This window comes from Scyliorhinus torazame, chromosome 29 (assembly GCF_047496885.1).
Source record: "Scyliorhinus torazame isolate Kashiwa2021f chromosome 29, sScyTor2.1, whole genome shotgun sequence".
Classification (NCBI taxonomy): domain Eukaryota; kingdom Metazoa; phylum Chordata; class Chondrichthyes; order Carcharhiniformes; family Scyliorhinidae; genus Scyliorhinus; species Scyliorhinus torazame.
The window spans coordinates 9954448-9978885 of record NC_092735.1 but is presented as its reverse complement, the minus strand read 5'-3'; the positions used below and the strand labels follow the sequence as shown (position 1 = coordinate 9978885).

Here is a 24438-nt window from a genome sequence, read left to right as displayed (position 1 = left end):
ATAATTTGCAAGGCAGGTCTATCTTGTTAGATTTAGGTCCATCTTGTACCTGTCTCCCGTGTAGCAATGAGAAGTGTACTTTTTGAATTTGTACAGATTGCAGTGGTACATGGGAAGATTGAACGCTGAGCTGAGAAAGAAAATATTAGTAAGTGTGGTTCAAACCTGGCCCTGGGTCACTGTCCATGTGGAGTTTGCACATTCTCCCCATGTTTGTGTGGGTTTCACCCCCACAACCCAAAGATGTGCAGGGTAGGTGGATTGGCCACGCTAAATTGCCCCTTAATTGGAAAAAATGAATTGGGTATTCTAAATTTAAAAAAAAAAAAGAAGCATATAGGCTTGGGGAGACTTGTTTGTAGGTGTTAAAATAATGGGAGCACACCAGACAGTTATCGACCACAGCTGCCTAGTGTAGGCAAGTGGGCTGGATGAGTGACTGGCTGTGACCAACTTAACTGTGTACAAAGGGAAGTGTGTCTCCTAGTCACCTGACCACAATTTAGTGATTGTAAAACTTTTCTTTTGGGGCGGGCATTCTCAAGATCCCAAGAACACCATGTAAGTGAAACTTCTTCCTTCCTCTTTCCCTACGTGTATTTGTGCAATCAAGTCACAATTGTAAGCCACAGAAAGTTAAATTTAGAATAGAGGATGATTCATTTCATTCAGGATGCTTGACAGCACGGTAACACAGTGGTTAGCACTGCTGCGCCAGGGACCTGGGTTCTATTCCCAGCTTGGGTCACTGACTGTGCGCTGTGCAGAGTCTGCACCTTCTCCCCGTGTCTGCGTGGGTTTCCTCCCACATGTCCCGAAAGACGTGCTTGTTGGAATTGGACATTCTGAATTCTCCCTCTGTTTGCCTGAACAGGCGCCATAGTGTGGCGACTAGGAGATTTTTACAGTAACTTCATTGCAGTGTAAGCCTACTTGTGACACTAATAAAGATTATTATTATTAAAATTAATGCTTAATGCATCAATCTATTCCCAGTTTGAATTTGTCTAACTTTTTTATCCAATAAAGGTTCTAGAAACTTGTGTGAAGAACTGTGGCCATCGATTCCATGTCATGGTGGCCAGTCGGGATTTTGTGGAGGATGTATTGGTAAAAACCATTCTGCCCAAGAACAATCCGCCCAGTGTAGTGCAGGATAAAGTACTGAGCTTGATTCAGGTAAGTGGTACTGATGGCGCACGGGTGTCTGTGATATCTGAACAATCATAGAACATAACAGCGCAGTACAGGCCCTTCGGCCCTCAATGTTGCGCCGACCTGTGAAACCAGTCTAAAGCAGTGATCATCAGAAATAGGAGCTGGAGGAAGCCATTCAGCCCCTTGAACCTGCTCTGGCTTTCCATAAGATCATGGCTGGTTTGATTTTGGCCTCCACTCCACTTTATTGCGTACAATTCTGATCGCATTGCGTACAATTCTGGTTGTCACACTACCAGAAGGATGCGGAGGCTTTGGAGAGAGTACGGAAGAGGTTTACCAGGATGTTGCCTGGTCTTGAGGGTATTGACTATTGAGGAGAGGTTGGATACACTCTGATTGTATTCACTAGCAACAAAGGTTGAAGGGTGACCTGATAGAAGTCTGTAAAATTACGAGGGGCATGGACAGCGTGGATAGTTAGAAGCTTTTTCCCAGGGTGGAAGAGTCAGTTATTAGGGGATATAGGTTTAAGGTGTGAGGGGCAAAGTTTAGAGGAGATGGGCGAGGCAAGTTTTTTTTTTTTTTTTTTTTTTTTTTTTTTTTTTTTAATTATACGGGTAGTGGGTGTCTGGAACTCGCTGCCAGAAGAGGTGGTGGAAGCAGGTACGATAGTGACGTTTAAGAGGCATCTTGACAAATACATGAATAGGATGGGATTAGAGGTATAGGGACCCCGGAAGTGTAGAAGGTTTTATTTTAGACCGGCATCATGATTGGCGTAGGCTTGGAGGGGCGAAGGGCTTTTTCCTGTGCTGTATTTGCCTTTGTTCTTTCCTGCCTGTCCTCCATAATCCTGGACTCCCTTGTAGATCAAAAGACCGTCTGACTCGGGTTTGAATATTATTAATCCCGGGAATCAACTGAGTAAACATTCTCTGGACTGCCTCTAATTCACGTGTAACCCTCTTAACTGGGAACAAAGCTGTATATAGTACACTGGGTTTGGACTCGCCAATGCCTTGTACAGTGAAGCAAGATGACGGGACACAGTTTCGAAATAAGAGTCTCTTGTTTAAAATGGTGATGAGGAAGAAGTTCTCCTGCGGGTCATGAATCATTGGTATTCTCAATTCCAGAGAGCAACAGAATTTGAGTCATTGAATATGGAGATGTTGACCTTGGGTAGGGTGCTCTTTCCAAGAGCCGGTGCAGACTCAATGGGCTGAATGGCCTCCTTCTGCACTGTAAATTCTATGATAATCTATGATATATTCAAGACGGAGTTGACCAGACTCTTGATCTGTGAGGGAGTTGGGGGTGAAGGGATTCGGGGGAGGGGACAATGCAGGAAAGTCGAGTTGAGGCCACAATCCATTGAACCATGATCTTGCTGTAGGGCAGAGCAGGGTTGTAGGGCCAAAGGACCTACTTCCCTTATTTCTTATGTCGACAGGCGCTTCACAGCAGTGCCATCGGAAAAAGCTTTTTAATATATATTTTTATTAGAATTTTATCATTTCTTTTACAAATAACGCAGTAAAAAATTGTGAACACAGCTGGTGCAGTCCAGAACGAGTATTACTGAAAATGTAGGAACAAGCAAGACAGGATAACTTCACAACAACAAACTTTTAAGAACAAGTACCTCCAGTTTTAATACCGGATCATTCAGAAAATGGAGGGAGAATGAGGATAAGGCCATAAAAATACAATAGGATAATATCACAGACCGCACACCTTTTATGTATAGCGGGATCAAGACTTAACAATGAGGCTCATGGAAAAGTTCATGGGAAACTTTGCAAGAGTAGGTCAGACAAGGCGGAGCCTATAAATCTGAGATCGGCATCTCTCACTTTACGGAGACTTAGAACGGATCACAGATGCAGGAATTCCATAGCAGTACACTCCATGGTCAATTTATGCCAGCTTTGAGTTGAGGGACACTTGTCCCTGATCCAGGAGCAGAGGATATTTTTACGGGCTGCAAAGGTTAGGATGTTATACAACCTTTTTTCATTAATGTCAGTAATTCTCCAATCTGGAAGACCTAGAATTGGGAACGAAGGATCAATTTCTAAGGCTCTGTCAAATATCCTCTCGAGCTCCTTAACTACACCAAACTAATAGGGTTGAATCTTAACACGGGTCCATACGCAGTGTATATTATTGCCCTCGACTACCAGGCACTTTAGTTACGTCAGGGATATGGCAGGATCAAACATGTGTTTCGAACGAGACGTGATGTGCCCACGGTGCAGTGTCTTGAACTGAGTCTCACTCATTCTATTACAGACCAAAATCTTACTGTCATAATCTCATATACTACCCAGTGTCTCCTCGTCAATATTAATTGCCAAGTCTTTTTCCCAAGACTGCAAAGTACTCCATGTACTAACACGGGATCTAAAGCACAAGCTATCATAAAACTTTCTAATTAACTGTTTAGGCTCTGCAGAAATCAGAGGTTTTGTCCCACTGGGGAAATGGGGGAGGTAAGACGTTGAATTACCTTATTCAGGATGAAGTCTGAGTTGCAGTTACTTTTTTTTTTTTAAAAAGGGGAGTGCCTTGAGATGTCAAATTATTGAAATAGCTGCTCAAAGGGTGACGAGGAAGCATCACTGACTATATTTCCCAGCCCACAAATGCCACTGTCTCTCCAAGTATCTAATCCATGGTCTGTAAGAGCTGGGAATGGCATGGACTCTTCAAGAGGATCGTAAAGCAGAAAAGGTGTTTTTTTTCCAGTACATCACATCTGTGCTGGCTCTGTGAAGGAATGATCCACTTGGTTCCACTCCACTGCCTGCTCTATTCTCTTTTGAAAGCTGCTACTGAGTCTGCTGGAATCATCCTTTCAGAGTGTGCTGCGTGGTGGCACACCTCCGTGTGATGGATTTTCAGCAGACAACCTGTAACTCCACTCACTGTGTTTTGTGGTTGGCACTGCTGTCTCACAGCGCCAGGGACCTGGATTCAATTCCGGCCTTGGGTCACTGTCTGTGTGGAGTTTGCACATTCTCCACGTGTCTGCATGGGTTTCCTCCGGGTGCTCCGGTTTCCTTCCACAATCCAAAGATGTGGTTCGGTTGGGTTACAGGGATAGGGAAGGGGAGTGGGCCTAGGTGGGGTGCTCTTTCAGAGGGTCAGTGCAGACTCAATGGGCCGAATGGCCTTCTTCTGCACTGTAGGGATTCTGTGGAATGATTTCCGATCCTTTTACTCTGCATGAAAGAAATATTACCCATCTCCTCTCTGGGTCCTCTATCAATTATTTGAAATCTGTTCCCTCTGGTTATATTTCCGCCGGCCAATTATTTGAAATCTGTTCCCTCTGGTTATTTTTCCTCCTATCAATGAATGTGTTTTTCCCTTTCTACACTCTCAAACCTCAATTTTTAAAATCTCTAATAAATTCCCCTTAAACCTTTCTGATCAGGGTGGCACGGCGGCGCAGTTGTCAGCCTCACGGCGCCGAGGACCCGGGTTCGATCCCGGCTCTGGGTCACTGTCCGTGTGGAGTTTGCACATTCTCCCTGTGTTTATGTTGGTTTCGCCCCCACAACCCAAAGATGTGCAGGCGAGGTGAATTTGCCACGCAAAATTGCCCCTTAATTGGAAAACATTAATTGGGTACTCTAAAAATGTTTTTAAAAGTAACTGGAGTAGACGGGCAGTTTCCATGGTAAGTGGGGGGTTAGACATCGGACTTGGGATGGGGGTGAAGCCGGACCGGGAGGGACTCAGTCTGGGTCTTTAAAACAGTTTGTGGAGTTAGAAGTGCTTTTTGGGGGCGGAACGTGGGGACAGGCATGTATAGAATATAACGTATAAAAACGCCACGTTTTTAATGTTGGATGCAGGCTTGGGCTGATGCTTTCCGGAGTACTCCAGACCTGACTGGGGTAGTGACTGTGTATGAAGAACTAAGGAGGAAGGGGCTTGAGTTCCCCATGACCGACCTTGATGCCCTGTCTCCCATTCACACACCTCAGAGAGTAAGTATGAATTGGGGCCTAGTATTGCACTGGCCTCTGCTACTGTTGATTTTAATTCAGCTGAGTAAATGGTAGAGTCTTTACATTTTCAACCTCGCTGGTTTGACAGTGACTTAGAGGATTATCTGGCAGCATAATTATCACACAGCTCCTTGCTGATATTAAACTAGCCAGCGATTTCGACGTTGGATCATGTCTTTTGTGACTCTGTTTGGAGTTCTTTCAGACCTATGGCAGCAGCGCAAATGTAATTGGTGAGATTCAAACGTGGAGATACAAAATAGGTTGGTTGCAGATTTGGGAGATTGTAACGCATTCAAAGCCTTGGTCGAGAAAAGGGATGTTGGAGATGGGATGTAATTTGCTGAGGACAGGAGGGTTCAAGGATGAGGGTGTTTTGAGGAGAGAGGTAATGGAAGTGGTATGAAAAGGAGGCGGGCAGTACCTGGTTTGGGGTGGGGGGGGGGGGGGGTAATCTTAGCTAATACGGGGGCCAGCATGGGAAATTGGATGATTCCTTGAAATGGGGGTCAAGAGAGCAGGAGATGGATTTAGTGGATAAGATGAGGTTGGAGAAGGATATGAGGGAGAGGTTAGGAAAATTATAGTATGGGTTCAAAGATAGGGAGATGTCTTGGGGGACGATTTGTTTAGGAAATGTGACGCAGGCAGCTGAACAGATCTGTTTTCATTGATGAGACGTTCCCGAGACCATTGCACTTGTTGGAGGTGAGGGCAGAGGGTTTTAAGATGCTCGCTTTGGCAGCACATACGCTAAAATTGGAACAATACGGAGAAGACTAGCATGACCTCTGCGGAAGGATGACACACACATTCGTGAAGTGTTCCATATCCTTTTGGAGTGGTGCAGTGGTTAGCACTGCTGCCTCACAGCGGCGAGGATCCGGGTTCGATCCCGGACCCGGGTCACTGTCCGTGTGGAGTTTGCACTTTCTCCCCGTGTCTGCGTGGATCTCAGCCCCACAGCCCAAAAGATGCGAGGTGGATTGGCCACGCTAAATTGCCCCTTAATTGGGAAAAAAAAAGAGAAAGTTTTATGGATCTTGACTGGGGAGTGGGAGGGACGAGGGGGGGGGGTGAAATTGTCCTGGAGATTTTCTTTGCTATCCAAGAGAACACTCTTTCAGTAAACCTTGGAGTAGAAAGTGTTCTCGTCAGAGGAAAGTGCTTGATGTAGTCTGGCCAGATCTGATGGTGGATGGTTAAATCACTTGTTCACCAGATACTTTAATCCATGTCCCTTTGGACCGTGACCAAAGATGGGGACCAGGCCAAAAGGTAATTCAAAATGACACGGGTTGGGAGATGTAGTGGGGCTCACGGCATCCAAGGCGCATGGGAGAGACTGGTTGAGCTGAGCAGCTGCAGCATTGTGACATGGGGAGAGCCAAAGGTTGAAAGTGGAGGTGTTAATGACAGGGATGCACGCAGAAGGAAGTGTGGTTGGAGGGGACCCGTGTATGATTCAGATGATGCAGAGGACAGGTGAGATGACGAGGTTGCGGGGTAGCCATGAAATTAGTTTTATATGGTGGTGGAGGAGGAGAGCACTGAAATTGAAGGAGATCGTATGAGATGGGAGTTGAAGCCACTGAGGCTGGTCACTCGGTGCAGATGCTGAGGAAGGATATTTTGTGAGAAACTTGGGTTGAGACTTTGAATTGGAGTTATGAAGTTCCCTTTTTCTGTCAGATTGAGTCTTCGACTACTCTCAATGCATCAGCACTAGCAGTCTTATTCTGGATTGGGAAGGCTCCAATTTGGTGTTACAATTAAAACTATCAAGTGACTGATCAAGCTGGGTTTTCCCTGTAGAAAAGAGAAGACCTGAAGTGTCGGCTGATCGGACATCGTTAAAATTATGGAAGGATTTGGATGTAGCGAAGATGTTTCCACTTGTCAGAGAGGCCAAAACCAAGAACGTAATAACATGGTCACTGATAAAGTGGACCAAACTACACCGATTTGAAACCTGGTTTCCGCTGAGTGAGTTCAGTGTGGAGCTGCAGTTGACCTCTGTCTGAGCGACAGAAAGATGAGAATCTCCCAGAATTCTTGCTCCTGGTTGCTGTCCAGTGGGCATCTCAGGAGAATTTCCCACAGATGTCAGCTGTGATACCTGCTACTCTGCCCCTTAGGTGAAATACAATTGGGAATCCAGATCCTGCGGAACTATCTCCAGCGACTCCGAATGCAGAGGCTGCTTGGACTCCGAACACAACTTGGGTCAGATTAACTGTCTCAGGACCTATTCTGGCTTATAATGATTAGCTGGGTGAACGTGCTGTGTCATTAAAGAACTTCTGTTCTGCTGTGCATGGTGGGAAGAACCTACTTTGCTACAAATAACCTGCATAACTTTGGGAGCAGTTTTCCAACATTGGACATTTATTCAAAATGGCTGGCGAGGTTTTCTCTGATATCGGCAAAGGCCGATGTTGGGCGGGGAAAGCAGCGTTGTGGCCGCTAACGGCACTGGCGGCTTTTACCGCCATATAGTGCGGGGACTTTAAAGAGAAGGAAGGCAGGCAGGGGTTCCTGCGGGTGGGCGGCCTCTGATTTGCCCACCCTGCCATCCGCTCAGCGATTCGATGATCCGGACGCCATTTTTAAAGGCCACCCCAGTGCACAGCAGTCACCCCAGGAAACATTCTTCACCCAAGTACACCCCCTCCCCGGCATAAAACTGGCATTACCCTGGCACGACCTTCTTTCCCCACCCCCAAGCTCACCTCCGAATACTGCTCATCAGGTGCATGCCTTCTGAGACCGGCTGTGCTTGGCGTCGTTCTGACAGCACACTACCGTGGCGCATTACATGACGTGGGGGTATGATAATGAGATGCTAATTTATTACAGTGAGGATCCCGTTGTTTTGGATGCCTCTGACGGGCGTTGACGTAAGAACTGGGTTTGACCTTCCCAGGATATTTTCCCACCCTCATCACCAAATCCCCGCGATGCGAACGGGAGCGGAAAATCCCATTCGCAGTGTCTATCCATTTTGTCCTGCTGTTCAGCCTGGACGTTAATTCTGGAAACTTTGTGGACAAATGTTCATTTTGGTCATGTTTTATGTTTCAGACTATTCCCGAAGTTGACCCAGCAGTCACACAGAATTCTGCCCCAGCGCAGCCAGCGATGTTCCCGGTCTCTGAGCAGCCCATCCCTGCAGTGGCCACAGAAGGTGCAATCACTCCCTCCCTCGAACAGGTAAAAATCAGTTGAACCCCCACCCCCGACGGCAGCACCAGAACCGCGGTCATTAAGCAGCAGGTCCGAGATTCTTCCGCTTAACGTGCATCCCTCATCTGCAATTCTTTCCTTCCCTTCAGGGAAAACCGCAGTCATGGGGGCGCAATCCGTTCAATAGAAACCATATTTCACCCTGCCCTCCCCCACCCCAACAAGAAGATGTTTCCCCTAATATTTACCAGAATTGAAAGACCTCGTGTTACGTGGAATAAATCGATGGTTAAGGGAAGTTTTGATTCCAAATGATGGAAGGGTTTTGGTTGAATAAATAAGGAGAGACTGTTTTCAGTGACAGAAGCGACATGAAGACAGAATCTTTGACACTGAATCACGATATGGAATGCACTGTTTGAAAGGAAGTGGAAGCAGATTCAATAGTAACTTGCAAAAGGGAACTAGATAAATATTTGAGTGGGGAAAGTTTGCAAGGCCGTGGGGAAAGTGCAGAGGGAGTGGATCCAATTTAAAAAGCCCGCACAAAAAAACAGCAAAGGCATGACAGCCCAAACGGCAACCTCCTGCGCCATACAAATCTACGATTCGATAATTTGCAAGGAGTGACTTGTTTTAATGACCAGACCTTGTTCCTCCCAATCAAGCAGAATAGTCGATCATTTTAAATGTTAACATTCAATGTTGGGCCATTAATTGGGACTCGTAAGATATAACCGTGTAGAGACGCAACTCGTTTTCTACTGGTTCGTCATAACTATTGACCGACGCTAGCTGCCAGAATGAATCTTAACAACCGTTAAGTAATGGTTGAAGTATTCACTTAACTATTAGTCATTTATAATTTAGATAACCAAATGGTTTGTCATTCTGTCGCCACCTGCTGGCGGCAATCCGAATAACACCAGCTCATACAAGCTTGCCACCCTCCCATTGATTCTGTCTACACCTCCCGCTGCCTCAGGATGGCAGACCGCATTGTCACAGACCCCTCACATCCAGGCTTTGCCCTCTTCCAGACCCTTCCATCAGGCACAAGATACAGAAGTCTGAAGACCCCCATATCCAGACATAGGAACAGCTTCTTCCCCACAGCTACTAAACTCCTCAACGGCTCCCCCTCGGACTGATCTGTTCCCTGTAAGAACACTATTTACAACACCCTATGCTGCTCTTGCTCATGCATTTGCTTTGTTTGTCCCTTGTTCCGCACTGTAACCAATCACTGTTTTGTCGATGTGCCATTTGTCAATGTTCTCTGTTGATTTTTCTTTTGTCTACTATGTACGTACTGTGTACGTTCCCTTGGCCGCAGAAAAATACTTTTCACTCTACGTCGGTACATGTGACAATAAATCAACCGGTTGCTACACCAGTCAAAAACCACTTGATTTAAATTTTAAGTATGTGTTTTGCAGGTCGCTAAACTGCGGAGTGAACTGGACGTTGTTAATGGTAACGTAAAGGTGATGTCTGAAATGCTGACGGAGATGGTCCCGGGTCAAGAAGAATCCTCCGACCTTGAACTACTGCAGGTGAAGCAATGCTTTTAAATAGGGGCACGAGGAGGAGGCCATTCAACCACTTGAACCTGTTTTGTCATTCAGTTATATCCGCTGGGTCTGTACCCCAACCTCATTTAACTGCCTTTGCTTCATATTTCTTCAAGATAGGATTGTGCTGGACTTGGGGAGAAAAACACGCTCCATCTGACCAATCCTGCAGTTCGTAAAAAATAATGACCTTTTTATTAGTGTCACAAATGAGCTTACTGCAATGAAGTTACTGTGGAAAATCTCCTTAACTATACTTTGACTCCTCTGAATTTGTTCTGCTGTTAAAAGCTAGTCCCTTTCTTCTCTGTTGCCATTGTCTCCTTTGGCCTGTTCCCCACACTCTATCCAGCAATGAAATCGGCACCATTCACTTCCATTTTCTGACTGTTCTTGCCCTTGAGTTCAGTTTACTCGTATCCCTTGACAAGTTTAACCATAATACCCGAAACTATCTTTTGGGTATTAGTAATCCACATCTAAGACTTAACCAGATGGTTAATCTTCACTACGCACCAATTAAAATGTCATGTTCTGAAACCAAAATGCTTGGACTCCTAATCCCAAAGTTTTCACTTTATGATGAACAGAATTTTAAACCGTTAACAATACATGTGCAAAGAACAAAGAATGTACAGCACAGGAACAGGCCCTTCGGCCCTCCAAGTCCGTGCCGACCATACTGCCCGACTAAACTACAATCTTCTACACTTCCTGGGTCCGTATCCTTCTATTCCCATCCTATTCATATATAAGTCCATCCTCGTGACAATTGAACACTATTCAAATGGAAATATCTGGGGTATTCCCTAATGACGCAGCGAGTTTATTGAGATTAGCTGAGTAATAGAGAGATTTGTGTCCCATGCCAACTTTATTGATGTCAGTGATGAGGGGTGACATTTAGCCTGAGTACCCTGAGATTAAGGAGAAAACTGGCCATATTAATGGTCTCCAACTGGTGTGGCATTAAGCAAGGCCAAGATCAGGCCCGAGCATGTCAACTATATTGTGCGCTGTATTTTGCTTTTATTTTACTGCAAAAAAAAAAAAAAAAAAAAAAGTTGGTTTAATATTGACACTTTTCTACTTTGAGATAATTCACATATTTGCCTGCCGTGTCTACAGTAAACGTTACTGTTGTTTAGCACTTTAACACATTTTCACAACAGGAGCTGAACAGAACATGCCGAGCAATGCAGCAGAGAATCCTGGAGCTCATCTCGAGAGTCACCAATGAGCAGGTGACCGAGGACCTCTTGCACGTCAATGACAACCTCAATAACATATTTCTCCGATATGACAGGTAATCAAGTGCACTTTTTCAGGTGCATTGGATGATCCTTTTCATTGAAACGAATTTGCATAAATGCAATACCTTTCACAGCTGCGGGAGGCCACAAAGCTCTGTTTAACCAATCACCGTTTTTGAAATGACTGTCACCTTGTAGGAAATGTGGCCATCAATTATTGTGCAGCAGTCAGTGTCCCTCGGGGAGTAGGAAGTATTGCGATAATGATTAACCTGTTTTAGTGCTGTTGGATGAGGTATTGGTCAAGGCACTAGAGAGATCTCTGCAAGTCTTTGAATGTTTACCCGGGGGGACAGACCAGGGCTCCGTCTGCTGCATCTGAGAAATGTCACCTCCAGCATTGCGAGTTCGATTGGGGCTTAATCACATCTCACAGCTTCATCCCAACAAAATGGCAGGCCCCAGCTGAGTTGTGTCCAATTCTGGACACCACACTTTAGAAAGGATACCAAGGTCTTAGACCGAGTGCAACAGAGATTTACTAAATTATACAAGGGATGAGGGATTTTGGTTATGTGAAGCAAGTAAAGAAGCTGGGGTTGTCCTCCTCAATCAAAAATATAAGGGGTGGGGAAATTAGATAGAAGTGCTCAAAATGATGAGAGGTCTTGATCGATTAGATGGGGAACTGGCAGGAAGGTTGGTAACCAAAACCGATTTAAAACATAGCCACAGGAACCAGGAGAGAATGAGGGGAATTATTTTTCCTGCAGTGAATTGCAAACTGGAATGCGATACCCGAGAGAGCAGTGGAAGCAGGTTCAGCAGTGACCTTCAAAGAGGAATACTCGAAGGGAACAAAGAAGCAGGGGTGTGGGATTAATGGGATAGCTCCTTCAGAGAGCCGGCTTGGGGAACAATGGGCTGAGTGGCTGCCTGGTAACTGTTATGTCAGTTATGTAGTTCAAGGTAAAGAGGTGGTGGTTATTGATCATCTTTGAGCATATACGAAAAGGGATTGCTGCGACCCTGGGAGTTAGGAGGCAGAGATCTGTAATGCTGCATTATGTGATTAAACCTACTATCAAGGAGGAAAATTGGTGTCTCGTTTTACACTTCACCGTTTGGCTCGGAGCCTTTTGTTCTGTATGAATCTATATTAGCTGTACAAAGCAGTGGGAGCGGCATGTTTGTGCCTGTAATTCCCATCTTAAACCTGGTTTAGATGGAAGACATCCTTAATTCAAGGCCGTGAGGCAGAGTTTGGTGACCGCAGCTCCCTTGTCACAGAATTCCCATTAAAATGAAATCAATTTTTAGATCTCCCACTTGTCACAGCCCACAGTTTAAGCACGTTGCCAGAGTACTGTCCCAATTTTTAATCTCCAACATGCCCGGTATGTACACTTTTGCAAAGATCTTAAGTACCTATATGATCAGGATTTTAGGCTGGTTGAGAATTAATAGTGCTTGTGAAATCTGCCTCCGATTTGACTGACTGTTTTAAGGACTGGAAATTCTCGGTGTCTTCTCATGAAATGATACGATAGACCATTCGACTCATTGTGCCGGTACTGGTCCTTTGCAACAGCTATCCGGTTAATCCTAACCCTCTCCTTCCCAACTCCTTTGCTCATACCCCTCAGCCCTGCAAACTTTCCCCCTTGAAGTATTTATCTGGTGGTTTGCATCTTGTGCCTTTTTCACTGATTCTGTCTTTCATGTTGTTAATTCAGGTTTGAGAGGTTCAGAACTGGACAGAATGCTGCTAATCGAGTGAGTACAGTTCAACTCTTGGAGTAAAGCCAACTAATCTAGTTAGAGTACTTGCAGACACTGGCAAATGTCTCAGACTGAAGGTTGATGACGTGTGTGTGTTGTTTGACAGGTGAAGAAGATCTGTTGTGTGTGTGATGCAAGATTGTGCCATACAGTGCAGTTCTTATGGGTCCTGGAAAATTTATTTCAGATAATTGACAAAAGAAATCCAGAAGGTTGTTTTTAATGTAGTGAGTTACGATGATCTGGAATCTGCTGCCAGAGAGGGTAGTGGAAACGGGTTCAATACTAATTTTCAAAAGGGAGAAAGATTAAAAAGTTGAAAAGGACAACATTTACAGGGCTGTGGAAAAGGGCGGGGGATTTGGCATAATTAGAAGGATCTTTTAAAGAGCCAGCACAGGGAAAATAGGCTGAACGGTCTTCTCCTGTGCTGTATGATCTCTGTGACTTGGCACCCCACTGACGGTCGATAATGCTCAGCATTTCAGTCATAGAATCATAGAATTTACAATGCAGAAGGAGGCAATTCAGCCCATTGAGTCTTGCCGACCCTTGGAATGAGCACCCTTTGCCACCGTGCCGCCCCCCCCCAGCTTCTCCAATCAATTTGCATAAACTGTGCCAACATGGGAGCATCAGATGTAGAAACATCAGCCCATGAGGTGCAAAATCGACTTGTGCACCTTCCCAACTTGATGACTTCCCATATGACTTCCTCACTTGCAGGCTTCCACATATTTGATCTCTTGGCTTGAGAATTAATTTGTCTGTACTTTTCCTCTTGATTTAGTTTCACATGAAACTGTCGGGAAGTTGTAACAAGTTAATTTTCAATCTCTCTCTCTCTCTTTCTCCCTTCAGGTTCCCATTGGTTCAGAGAATGCAGACAATTTAATAAATCTTACACCAAGTTCTCCAGCTGTTGTCACCCCCGTGACATCCACTAATCTCTCGGCACAATTGGCAGGCCTCAGTAAGTATTGGTTCCCAATCACCGTAAATCATTAACATGGAGATGGGGTTTAAAATAAAGCCTGTGAAGTTTCGTAGACTGCAGTGCCTCTCTGATACAATATCAAAATGGCTGTTCTCCGTGTCTGAGCCTGGACAGTATCTCTGGGAAATAACGCTGCCAAATTTGGACTGTTCCCTGCAGGATCCGCCTGCTAATTCAAATTGAAGCCCTAACTGTTTAACATAGAATCCCTACAGTGCAGAAGGAGGCCATTCAGCCCATCGAGTCTGCGCCGAGTTTAACATTGGATCCCTACAGCCTGGTAGCACTGTGGGTAGCACTGCTGCATCACAGCACCTCGATTCCAACCTTGGGTGACTGGAGTTTGTACAGCCTCCCCGTGTGTGCGTGGGTTTCCTCCAATTGCTCCGGTTTCCTCCCGCAGTCCAAAGATGTGCAGGTTAGGTGGATTGGCCATGCTAAATTGCCCTTAGTGTTCAGGGATGTGCAGGTTAGGCTATGGGGTTACAGGGATATGGGTAGAGTGCTTATTTGAAGGGTCGACCCCATGGGCCGAATGGCCTGCACTGGAGGGATTCTATAATTCTGTAGTCTTTCCCAATGCAGAATCCACTCCACCGGAAACTGGCATTTTAAACTTTGTTAAAATCCCAATAACCAAACCAATTATAATGCACTCAATATATTAGGCATTGGTTGAAGGTTGCATAGTTTTAGTCAGATCTACAACACAATTGGCCCATACCCACAGGAGCCTCCTACCCTTCTCCATCTTAACCCTCTCAGTAATAACCATTGTATCCCTTTCTCCACTTGTGTTCAAATATTTTCTCTCAAATGTTCTGTGTACTTCAACTCCTTGTGGTAGCGAATTCCACGTCCTAACTGCTTTCTGGACAACGGTTTCATTTGACTACAGAAACATAGTTAAATTGATTTTAAATGGGCAGCTTCTGTCTCGGCAAGCAATCCTACTCGCTTTACTGTGCACCAAAGGATTTCTGGTAGCTTCAGAGATTTCTTTAAAAATCAGGTAGTATCAATTTATTTGGTTGTGACTGAGGGGCTGAAAGGTTTGAGCTCGGGGGTACACAGGGAGCTGAAGGCAAGCAAAGGAAACTGGTAAAGTAGGATCTGCAGACCAGGCAGATTTCTCCCTTCCCAGCCCTGGGATATGGATGAAGCGCCCACCATTGTAGCCCTTTCTATTTTGGGGACAAAAGCAGAATTTGAAGCTTGACCTTCACACGATCTCATGGATCCCTACAGTGCAGAAGGAGGCCATTTGGCCCATCGAGTCTACACCGACCCTTGGAAAGAGCACGCTATCTAGGCCCTACCCCATCCCAGTAACCTCACCTAACCTTTTGGACACTTAAGGGGCCAATCCACCTAACCTGCACGTCTTTGGACTGTGGGAGGAAACCGGAGCACCCGGAGGAAACCCACGCAGACACTGGGAGAGATTGTACAAACTCCACACAGATAGTCACCCTAGGCCTGAATTGAACCCGGGTCCCTGGTGCTGTGAGGAAACAGTGCTAACCCACTGTGCTACAATGCTGCCCTTGTGTTCATGTTCCAAAGATGTGCAGGTGGATTGGCCATGATAAATTGCCCCTTAGTGTCTAGAGCAGTCTCGAGAGCCATATGGTCTATTTTTGCTCCAATTTATTTTATTCCTGTGATTTTATGTCCGCTACAACAGCAGTCAGCTAATCCCGCACCCCTGTCCTTTCCCTGTAGCCCTGCAAAATACTTAACTTGGGTCATTATCCAGTCCCTTTTGAAAGCCTGGATTGTATCTTCCTCCATCATGTTGTCAGGCAGTGCATTCCAGATCCCAACTCATCTCTATGTAAAATATTTTCCCTCGTGTCACCATTGGTTCTTTGGCCAACTGTCTTGGATCTGTCTTCTGGTTCTCGATCCTTTTACCAATGAGAATAATTTTTCACCATCAACTCTATCTAAAACCCTCATAACACTGTATGCCTCCCAACAAATATCCTCTCGGCTGTCTCATCTCAAAGTAAACCACCTTCAGCGTCTCCACAGTCTGTTAATCATAGAATCCCTACAGTGCAGAAGGATGCAATTCGGCCCATCGAGTCTGCACTGATCCGTCAAATGAGCACTCCACCATGTCCACATCCACCCCGCCCTATCCCTGCAACCTCATAACCTAACCTGCACACCCCTGGACTAAGGGGTAATTTAGCACGGCCAATCCACCTACCCATACATCTTTGAACTGTGGCAGGAAACCGGAGCACCCGGAGAAAACCCACGCACACACGGGGAGAACATACAAACTCCACACACACTGACCCGAGGCCGGAATTGAACCCGGGTCCCTGGCGCTGTGAGACAGCAGTGCGAACCACTACAACCAAAGTCCCTCATCCCTGGAGCTCTGCTCTGGTGGGAGGAGGTTTGTACGGAGCACAAATGCTGGCCCAGATCAGTTGAACCAAATGGCTGATTTCTGTCCTGTAAATTCAATGCGATAAACCATATTTGTTAAAACATCTTTCTCTAAACCAGTGCAAAGTTCCCTTTAGGGTTGACACCTCAATCCTGTATTGTAGAGTAGTCCATCTGTTCAAATTGCATTCTCTGAGAAGGATTACATTGGTTGTTGGACATTTGTGTATATTTAGGTGTTGCAGGGGACAGTGTGAGTAGAACACTGAAGTCCTTGGAGAACAACAGCCACCCGAAATCTGAGGAGGAAGAGTTCGACATGTTTGCCCAGACCAGAAGCAACTCCTTGGCCGATCAGCGCAAGAAGTGAGTAGTAGCCCATCTGGTGTCCGTTTATTGTTTTTTTTTTTTAATTTTGCATCAGTTATATGAATTTAGAAGTTGAGACAAAAGCAAAAAATGCAGTGCTGAAGAAAGACTGGATGAATCTGAGCACTTTGTGTTAAACCCCCCGACAACCAGTTGGTGAAGAATGAAACCAGAACCAGTATTTGCCCATTTTAGATTTGTCCACATGATAGGGTCACCTGGACTCGAAACGTTAGCTCTTTTCTCTCCCTACAGATGCTGCCAGACCTGCTGAGACTTTCCAGAATTTTCTCTTTTGGTTTCAGGATGGTGAGTGGTTTGGAGGGGAGCCTCCAGGGGGATGAAACAAGTGTTTAATTGATTTAAGGTACTGCGCGTTAACACTTGCAACCAAATTAATTTGCCCATGAGAACATCCTCTCTCGGGTTTGTAGTTCTTGAGCTCAGTCTCGAATTGAAATTCCAGTTTAAAAATGCGTAGTTAGATCTTGTATACTACAGCAGTTATAAATGTATTATCACAATGCCCTAATGTCCTCTGCAGGACCTGAGTCTGTCTTGTTCAGCTGCAACTTGTCTCTAAACTATAGATCGTGTTAGGGTGAGCAATTTACAATATCTCTACTGTTATTCGTGAAGGCCCGTCTTCTCAATCTTGCCCTACGCCCGAGATGTGTTGACCCTCGGGTTAAATCACCACCAGTCAGCTCTCCCCCCTCAAAGGGGAAAGCAGCCTGTGGTCACCTGGGACTGTGGCAACCATACCTTCTACTGTATTGCTGGTGGCGGGTGAAGACTGCTTCACTTTCAATCATTTTGCTTGTCCTCGATCTTGCTCACAATGTTTCGCCTTCACCAGTTCACCAACCTTTCTTTTAAGCTTTAGCCAAGCGTGGTTCCTCTCCGGGTCTGAAGTGCACGCAGGTGTGAAATCTTCCATTCCAACGGAGAAAGTAAATTCTTGAAATTCTGTACTGTGGACCATGTTGGAAGCATTACAGCTGTGCAGCTGAACCCACCTCAGCCATCATTCTCTGTGCAACCTGATCATGTTGTTTACAAGTTAGTCCCAGATTATTGTTGCAGTTCAAGCAGGGATGACAGCAATGACAGTAGGGTAACACATTAGCCTTTTGGCATGAATGGAAGATTCATTTTTGATTCCAATGCCAGTGTCAAATGGCAGCTGGGTCGTATTACAGCATTACTCTTTAATGAAGGAGTGTTTGCGTCACAGATGAAAGTGGAGGATGAATAATTCTCCCCTCTCTATTTTGTCTGGAAGAATTCAAACTAACCAAAAATAATCACTTTTATTGGAAATACGCACCATCACAACAGTGCAATGTGAACCTCAGAATGTTGTGCCGTTGTTAGCATTTAATCCCGAACATCAAAGAAAAGGAATCTCAGAACTTCAGACCTGCCTTTTAAGTGCAGACTTCAGAAAGTTAATTTTACTTTACATTTTAAACGTGTGTAACAATTAGGATGAAATAAATTGATAATATGTGTACTATCACTGTGTACTACAGGTTTTATTTAAAAAAATTAGGAACAAGAGGGAAGTCGGGCAAAACTTCGTCCCACCTAAAGTCTTTTTAAAAATAAATTTAAGAGTACCCAATTATTTTTTCCAATTACGGGGCAATTTAGCGTGGCCAATCCACCTACCCTGCACAGCTTTGGGTTGTGGGGGGCGAAACCCACTCAAACAAGGGGAGAATGTGCAAACTCCACACAGACAGTGACCCAGAGCCGGGATCGAACCTGGGACCTCGGCGCAGTGAGGCAGAAGTGCGCCACCATGCTGCCCCATCCCACCTAAATTCTTATAAGAATAAGTTGCCAGACATGGCACTTGAGAGGGCAGAAGGTCAGAACAGACCATGGTTTGAAATCTGTAGGAATTTCAGGATTCTGACACACTTCCAACATGCAGGTCTGCTTTCCATAAGAACAATCATTGCCACTTCTGGAAAGGTTACTCATTATCAGCCGAATGAGGATACTTTGCAGTCAGGTTGTAACATTGCAGCAGCCGGTTATGCCCTGTGTGGCAGTGCCACGACGCTGGTCTTATCTACAGGAAATGGAGTGAGCAGCTCCATGTTGGATCCATCGGGGAGTCCATATCGCTGGCTAAGAATGTGACCATGAAGAAGGAGGATAATATTTAACTGTCACCAGGAAAGGAGCTGTTTGTGGATGTTGAGCGTGGAGCGCATTGTCCGGGTTTACACAGTGATGACTGGGCGAGGTGCTCCTGATGCCAGGTAAAGCCACGCAGCAAGGGCATCTTAAAGATGTGGCGAGAGCCATTTCTGTAAGATAGAATCATAGAATTTACAGTGCAGAATGAGGCCATTCGGCCCATCGGGTCTGCACCGGCTCTTGGAAAGAGCACCCTACCCAAGGTCAACACCTCCACCCTATCCCCATAACCCAGTAACCTCACCCAACACTAAGGGCAATTTTGGACACTAAGGGCAATTTATCATGGCCAATCCACCTAACCTGCACATCTTTGGACTGTGGGAGGAAACCGGAGCACCCGGAGGAAACCCACGCACACACAAAGAACAAACAAAGAACAAAGAAATGTACAGCACAGGAACAGGCCCTTCGGCCCTCCAAGCCCGTGCCGACCATACTGCCCGACTAAACTACAATCTTCTACACTTCCTGGGTCCGTATCCTTCTATTCCCATCCTATTCATATATTTGTCAAGATGCCCCTTAAATGTCCCTATCGTCCCTGCTTCCACTACCTCCTCCGGTAGTGAGTTCCAGGCACCCAATACCCTCTGCGTAAAAAACTTGCCTCGTACATCTACTCTAAACCTTGCCCCTCTCACCTTAAACCTATGCCCCCTAGTAATTGACCCCTCTACCCTGGGGAAAACACGGGGAGGATGTGCAGACTCCGCACAGACAGTGACCCAAGCCAGAATCGAACCTGGGACCCTGGAGCTGTGAAGCAATTGTCCTATCCACAATGCTACCGTGCTGTTAAAGATTTACTATAGATTGTGGGCCTCTGGTGAAATAAGGAACAGGAGAACATTCAATGCCTTTGCTTTCTCTGTTGAAAGCACAGCCTGAGGTCAAGTTTCGATTGTCCACTTTTTTTTTTTGAATATGAACTGTGCGAGCAGAATTAGAAGAAATATGAACTCTGGTTACTTCATTATCCAAGTGAAAGCTCGGTGTGACTTGGCTTTATCAGTATGAGGGGAAAATAAATGAGAAGAATCCGAGCTGAATGTGGGTGACTTGGATACTGAAGAGGGGTTAGCTCTGCCATTACAGTTTTTATGGACAGGATTTACAAGAAAGATGATCTGTTGGAAGCCTATGAAATGTGGTCAACTTTTGATAAATTTTGATCACCCAGCACTTTTATTTTTACTGGAGGTCAGTAGCCACAGCATGGTTGGATTTGTATGGGTTCCTCAGGTTGGAGAAGATCGGGTTGGGGGATTTGTATGGGTTCCTCGGGTTGGAGAAGATCAAGTTTGCCCTTAGGGGGTCAGAGGAGGGGGTTTACATGTGGCGGAGGCAGTTTCTGTTCATGTTTGGGAAATTGAGCAAACGGTACATACCATGTTTGTTTGTTTTTGTGTTATGTCGCTGTGTTGGAGTGTGTTTGGAATAAAATATATTTCAAAAAATGTTTGATAAATGTAAGATGGACAATCCGTCCATGAAAGAGTATTTTATGGTCTTTGATAGGTTCTGCATGAGAAAGCGATCTCGGAGTCTGTACTTGCGTTCAAGTTACTGGGTTGTTCATAGATTTCACACGTAGACGGACCTCTGGTACTGATGGGAGCTCAATTTCACGGAGCAGATTCTCTTTTAGATTAAACAGCTGCTGCCCTGTAAAAATATTTCAGGAAAGCAATAGTTTACGGCTGTCACCCGGTCCCAAACGGACTACTCCGCAGTGATGGAGGATCTCGTGGTCACTGAATTTTGAGACCACCTGAATACTAGATGCAGACGTCCGTACGAAGACTGAGTTGCTGATGGGCAGTCTGAGGAGGGTCACACCATTTGCTGATCTGCGTGACTGGCATGGTGACTATCGGTGTATTAGCAATTGAAAAGCATGGAGAGTGATTAACCATAAGACATAGGAGCAGAATTAGGTCACTTGGCCCATCGCGTCTACTCCGCCGTTCAATCATGGCTGATATTTTCTCATCCCCATTCTCCTGCCTTCTCCCCATAACCCCTGATTGTTAAGTAATGGGTTAAGAGACATTGCAATTAGTTGTCTCATTTATGTTAAGTATCCATTAATTGACACGGATATGTAAAGGGGCTTCAGGTGGTCTCTGTCAGGTGATGTAAAGTGAGAGTTTTGTGCAAAGCTGTTGAACTGAAATAAATGTGTTTGTGAAAAAGGAACAGAACTTTAGACTCTTCATATCACAGCAGCTACTACGTCTAACCCTGATCCCCTTATTAATCAAGAACCTATCTATCTCTGTCTTAAAGCCACTCCGTGAATTGGCCTCCACAGCCTTCTGCGGCAAAGAGTTCCACAGATTCACCACCCTCTGGCTGAAGAAATTCCTCCTCATGTCTGTTTTAAAGGATCGTCCCTTTAATCTGAGATGGTGTCCTCTGGTTCTAGTTTTTCCTACAAGTGGAAGCATCCTCTCCATGCCCACTCTATCCAGGCCTCGCAGTATTTTGTACGTTTCAATAAAATCCCCTCTCATCCTTCTAAACTCCCAACGAGTAAAAACCCAGAGTCCTCAAACGTTCCTCATATGACAAGTTCTTCATTCCAGGGATCATTCTTGTGAACCTCCTCTGGACCCTTTCCAAGGACAGCACATCCTTAGATATAGGGCCCAAAACTGCTCACAATACTCCAAATGGGGTCTGACCAGAGCCTTATACAGCCTCAGACGTACATCCCTGGTCTTGTATTCTGGCCCTCTTGACATGAATGCTAACATTGCATTTGCCTTCTTAACTGCCGACTGAACCTGCACATTAACCTTAAGAGAATCGTGAACAAGGACTCCCAAGTACCTTTGTGCTTCTGCTTTCCGAAGCATTTCCCCATTTAGAAAATAGTCTATGCCAAGATTCCTCCTTCCAAATTGCATAACCTCACACTTTTCCACATTGTATTTCATTTGCCACTTCATTGCCCACTCTCCCAGCTTGTCCAAACAGTGCTCCTTCCAGATCATTAATGTATATTGTAAAAAGTTGTGGTCCCAGCACCGACCCCTGAGGCACACCACTAGTCACCGGCTGCCATCCTGAAAAAGACCCCTTTATCCTCACTCTTTGCCTTCTGCCAGTCAGCCGATCCTCTATCCATGCCAGGATCTTACCCTGGCATGGGTAGTGATCCAGTTGTTTGAAGGCAAGTAGTGGGGGTGTGGGGATGACCTTGGCAAGATGTTCATCGTCATCAATGACGTGTTGAAGGCTGTGAAGAAGATGACGTAGTTTCTCCGCTCCGGGGAAGTACTGGACGACGAAGGGTATTCTGTCGGTTGTGTCCCATGTTTGTCTTCTGAGGCGGTCGGTCCGGTTTTTCGCTGTGGCGCGTTGGAACTGTCGATCGATGAGTCGAGCGCCATATCCCATTCGTACGAGGGCATCTTTCAACGTCTGTAGATGTCTGTTACGCTCCTCCTCGTCTGAGCAGATCCTGTGTATACGGAGCGCTTGTCCATAGGGGATGGCTTCTTTAATGTGTTTAGGGTGGAAGCTGGAGAAGTGGAGCATCATGAGGTTATCCGTGGGTTTGCGGTAAAGCGCTGAAAGCAGCAAACTACCCAGTCTTCAGAACAGTGACCACGACACCACACAACCCTGTCATGGTAATCTTTGCAAGACGTGCCAGATCATCGACATGGATACCACTATTACACGTGAGAACACCACCCACCAGGTACGCGGTACATACTCGTGCGACTCGGCCAACGTTGTCTACCTCATACGCTGCAGGAAAGGATGTCCCGAAGCGTGGTACATTGGCGAGACCATGCAGACGCTGCGACAACGAATGAACGGACATCGCGCAACAATCACCAGGCAGGAATGTTCCCTTCCAGTCGGGGAACACTTCAGCAGTCAAGGGCATTCAGCCTCTGATCTCCGGGTAAGCGTTCTCCAAGGCGGCCTTCAGGACCCGCGACAACGCAGAATCGCCGAGCAGAAACTTATAGCCAAGTTCCGCACACATGAGTGCGGCCTCAACCGGGACCTGGGATTCATGTCACATTACATTCATCCCCCACCATCTGGCCTGCGAAATCCTACCAACTGTCCTGGCTTGAGACAATTCACACCTCTTTAACCTGGGGTTACCCCATCTCTGGATCTGTAAAGATTTAATCACCTGCTAATGCTCGCATTCCTAGCATTGTTTGGCATCTTTGAATTTGTCTATATATGTGTTTCTGGAACAGACCTCTGCATTCACCTGAGGAAGGAGCAGCGCTCCGAAAGCTAGTGACATCGAAACAAACCTGTTGGACTTTAACCTGGTGTTGTAAGACTTCGTACTGTGCTCACCCCAGTCCAACGCCGGCATCTCCACATCAGGATCTTACCCTGAACACCATGAGCTCTTTAACAGTCTCCTATGCGGCACCTTGTCAAAGGCCTTCTGGAAATCTAAATAAATCTCGTCCACTGGTTCTCCTTTGTCTAACTTGCTTGTTCCCTCCTCAAAGAACTCTAACAGATTTGTCAGACACGACCTCCCTTTGACAAAGCCGTGCTGACCCAGTCCAATTTTACCATGCACTTCCAAGTGCTTCGCGATCTCATCTTTAATAACAGACTAAAATCTTACCAATGACCAAAGTCCAGGCTAACCGGCCTATAATTTCCCGAGTTCTGCATCCCTCCCTTCTTAAGCAGTGGTGTTACATTCGCCACCTTCCAGTCCTCTGGGGCCCTTCCTGCCTCCAGTGATTCCTGAAAGATCATCACTAATGCCTCCACAATTTCTTCAGCTATCTCTTTTAGGACCCTGGGGTGTAGTCCATCCGGTCCAGGTGACTTATCCACCTTCAGACCTTTCAGTTTCCCCAGAACCTTCTCCTTAGTAATGGTCACTGCACTCCCCTCTGCCCCCTGGTTCTCCTGGAGCTCTGGCATCCCACTGGTGTCTTCCACCGTGAAGACTGATGAAAAGTAACTCTTCAGTTCGTCTGCCATTATTTTGTTTCCTATTATTACTTCTCCAGCCACATTTTCAAGTGGTCCAATGTCTATTTTTGCCTCTCTTACCTTTTATATATTGAAAAAAATCTCTTCCCATCTTCCTTTATATTACTAGCTAGCTTGCACTCGTACTTCATTTTCTCCCCCCTTTTAGTTGTCCTCTGCTCGCTTTTAAAGGCTTCCCAATCCTCTAGCTTCCCACTAATCCTCGCCACTTTGTATGCTTTTTCTTTGGCCTTTATGCTGTCCTTGACATCCCTCGTCAGCCATGGATGCCTTGTCCTCCCCTTAGCATGCTTTCAGTGTGATTCTAAATATCATTACGCAGCAAGTTGTCCAACGTGCAAAAATTGAGCCTTCGAGGTAACGCATGATACAGATGTTTCTGACACCTTGAAGAATTTGTATTGGGTGATGAAAGCCCGAGTTTGGTGATGAGTATTTAGGTCATTGATTCGTTCAACTATGCGGTGTGA

The 24438-nt window shown here is 45.7% G+C and overlaps 1 protein-coding gene and 1 non-coding gene across 4 annotated transcripts in view; both read left to right on the top strand.

The window, feature by feature from the left end:
- The window catches only part of tom1 (target of myb1 membrane trafficking protein), a 145296-nt gene that overhangs the window by 61781 nt on the left and 59077 nt on the right, over positions 1 to 24438 (top strand). For all 3 annotated transcript variants that reach the window (XM_072492035.1, XM_072492037.1, XM_072492036.1), the window contains exons 4-11: positions 1030 to 1179; positions 5028 to 5162; positions 8268 to 8396; positions 9809 to 9925; positions 11116 to 11249; positions 12933 to 12972; positions 13840 to 13951; positions 16618 to 16747. In XM_072492035.1, the coding sequence (XP_072348136.1) occupies positions 1030 to 1179; positions 5028 to 5162; positions 8268 to 8396; positions 9809 to 9925; positions 11116 to 11249; positions 12933 to 12972; positions 13840 to 13951; positions 16618 to 16747 (947 nt within the window). The remainder of the gene's footprint in view (positions 1 to 1029; positions 1180 to 5027; positions 5163 to 8267; positions 8397 to 9808; positions 9926 to 11115; positions 11250 to 12932; positions 12973 to 13839; positions 13952 to 16617; positions 16748 to 24438) is intronic.
- On the top strand, positions 5913 to 6019 carry LOC140404164 (U6 spliceosomal RNA). Its single transcript, XR_011938464.1, has one exon. It is a non-coding gene; the product is annotated as a U6 spliceosomal RNA (small nuclear RNA).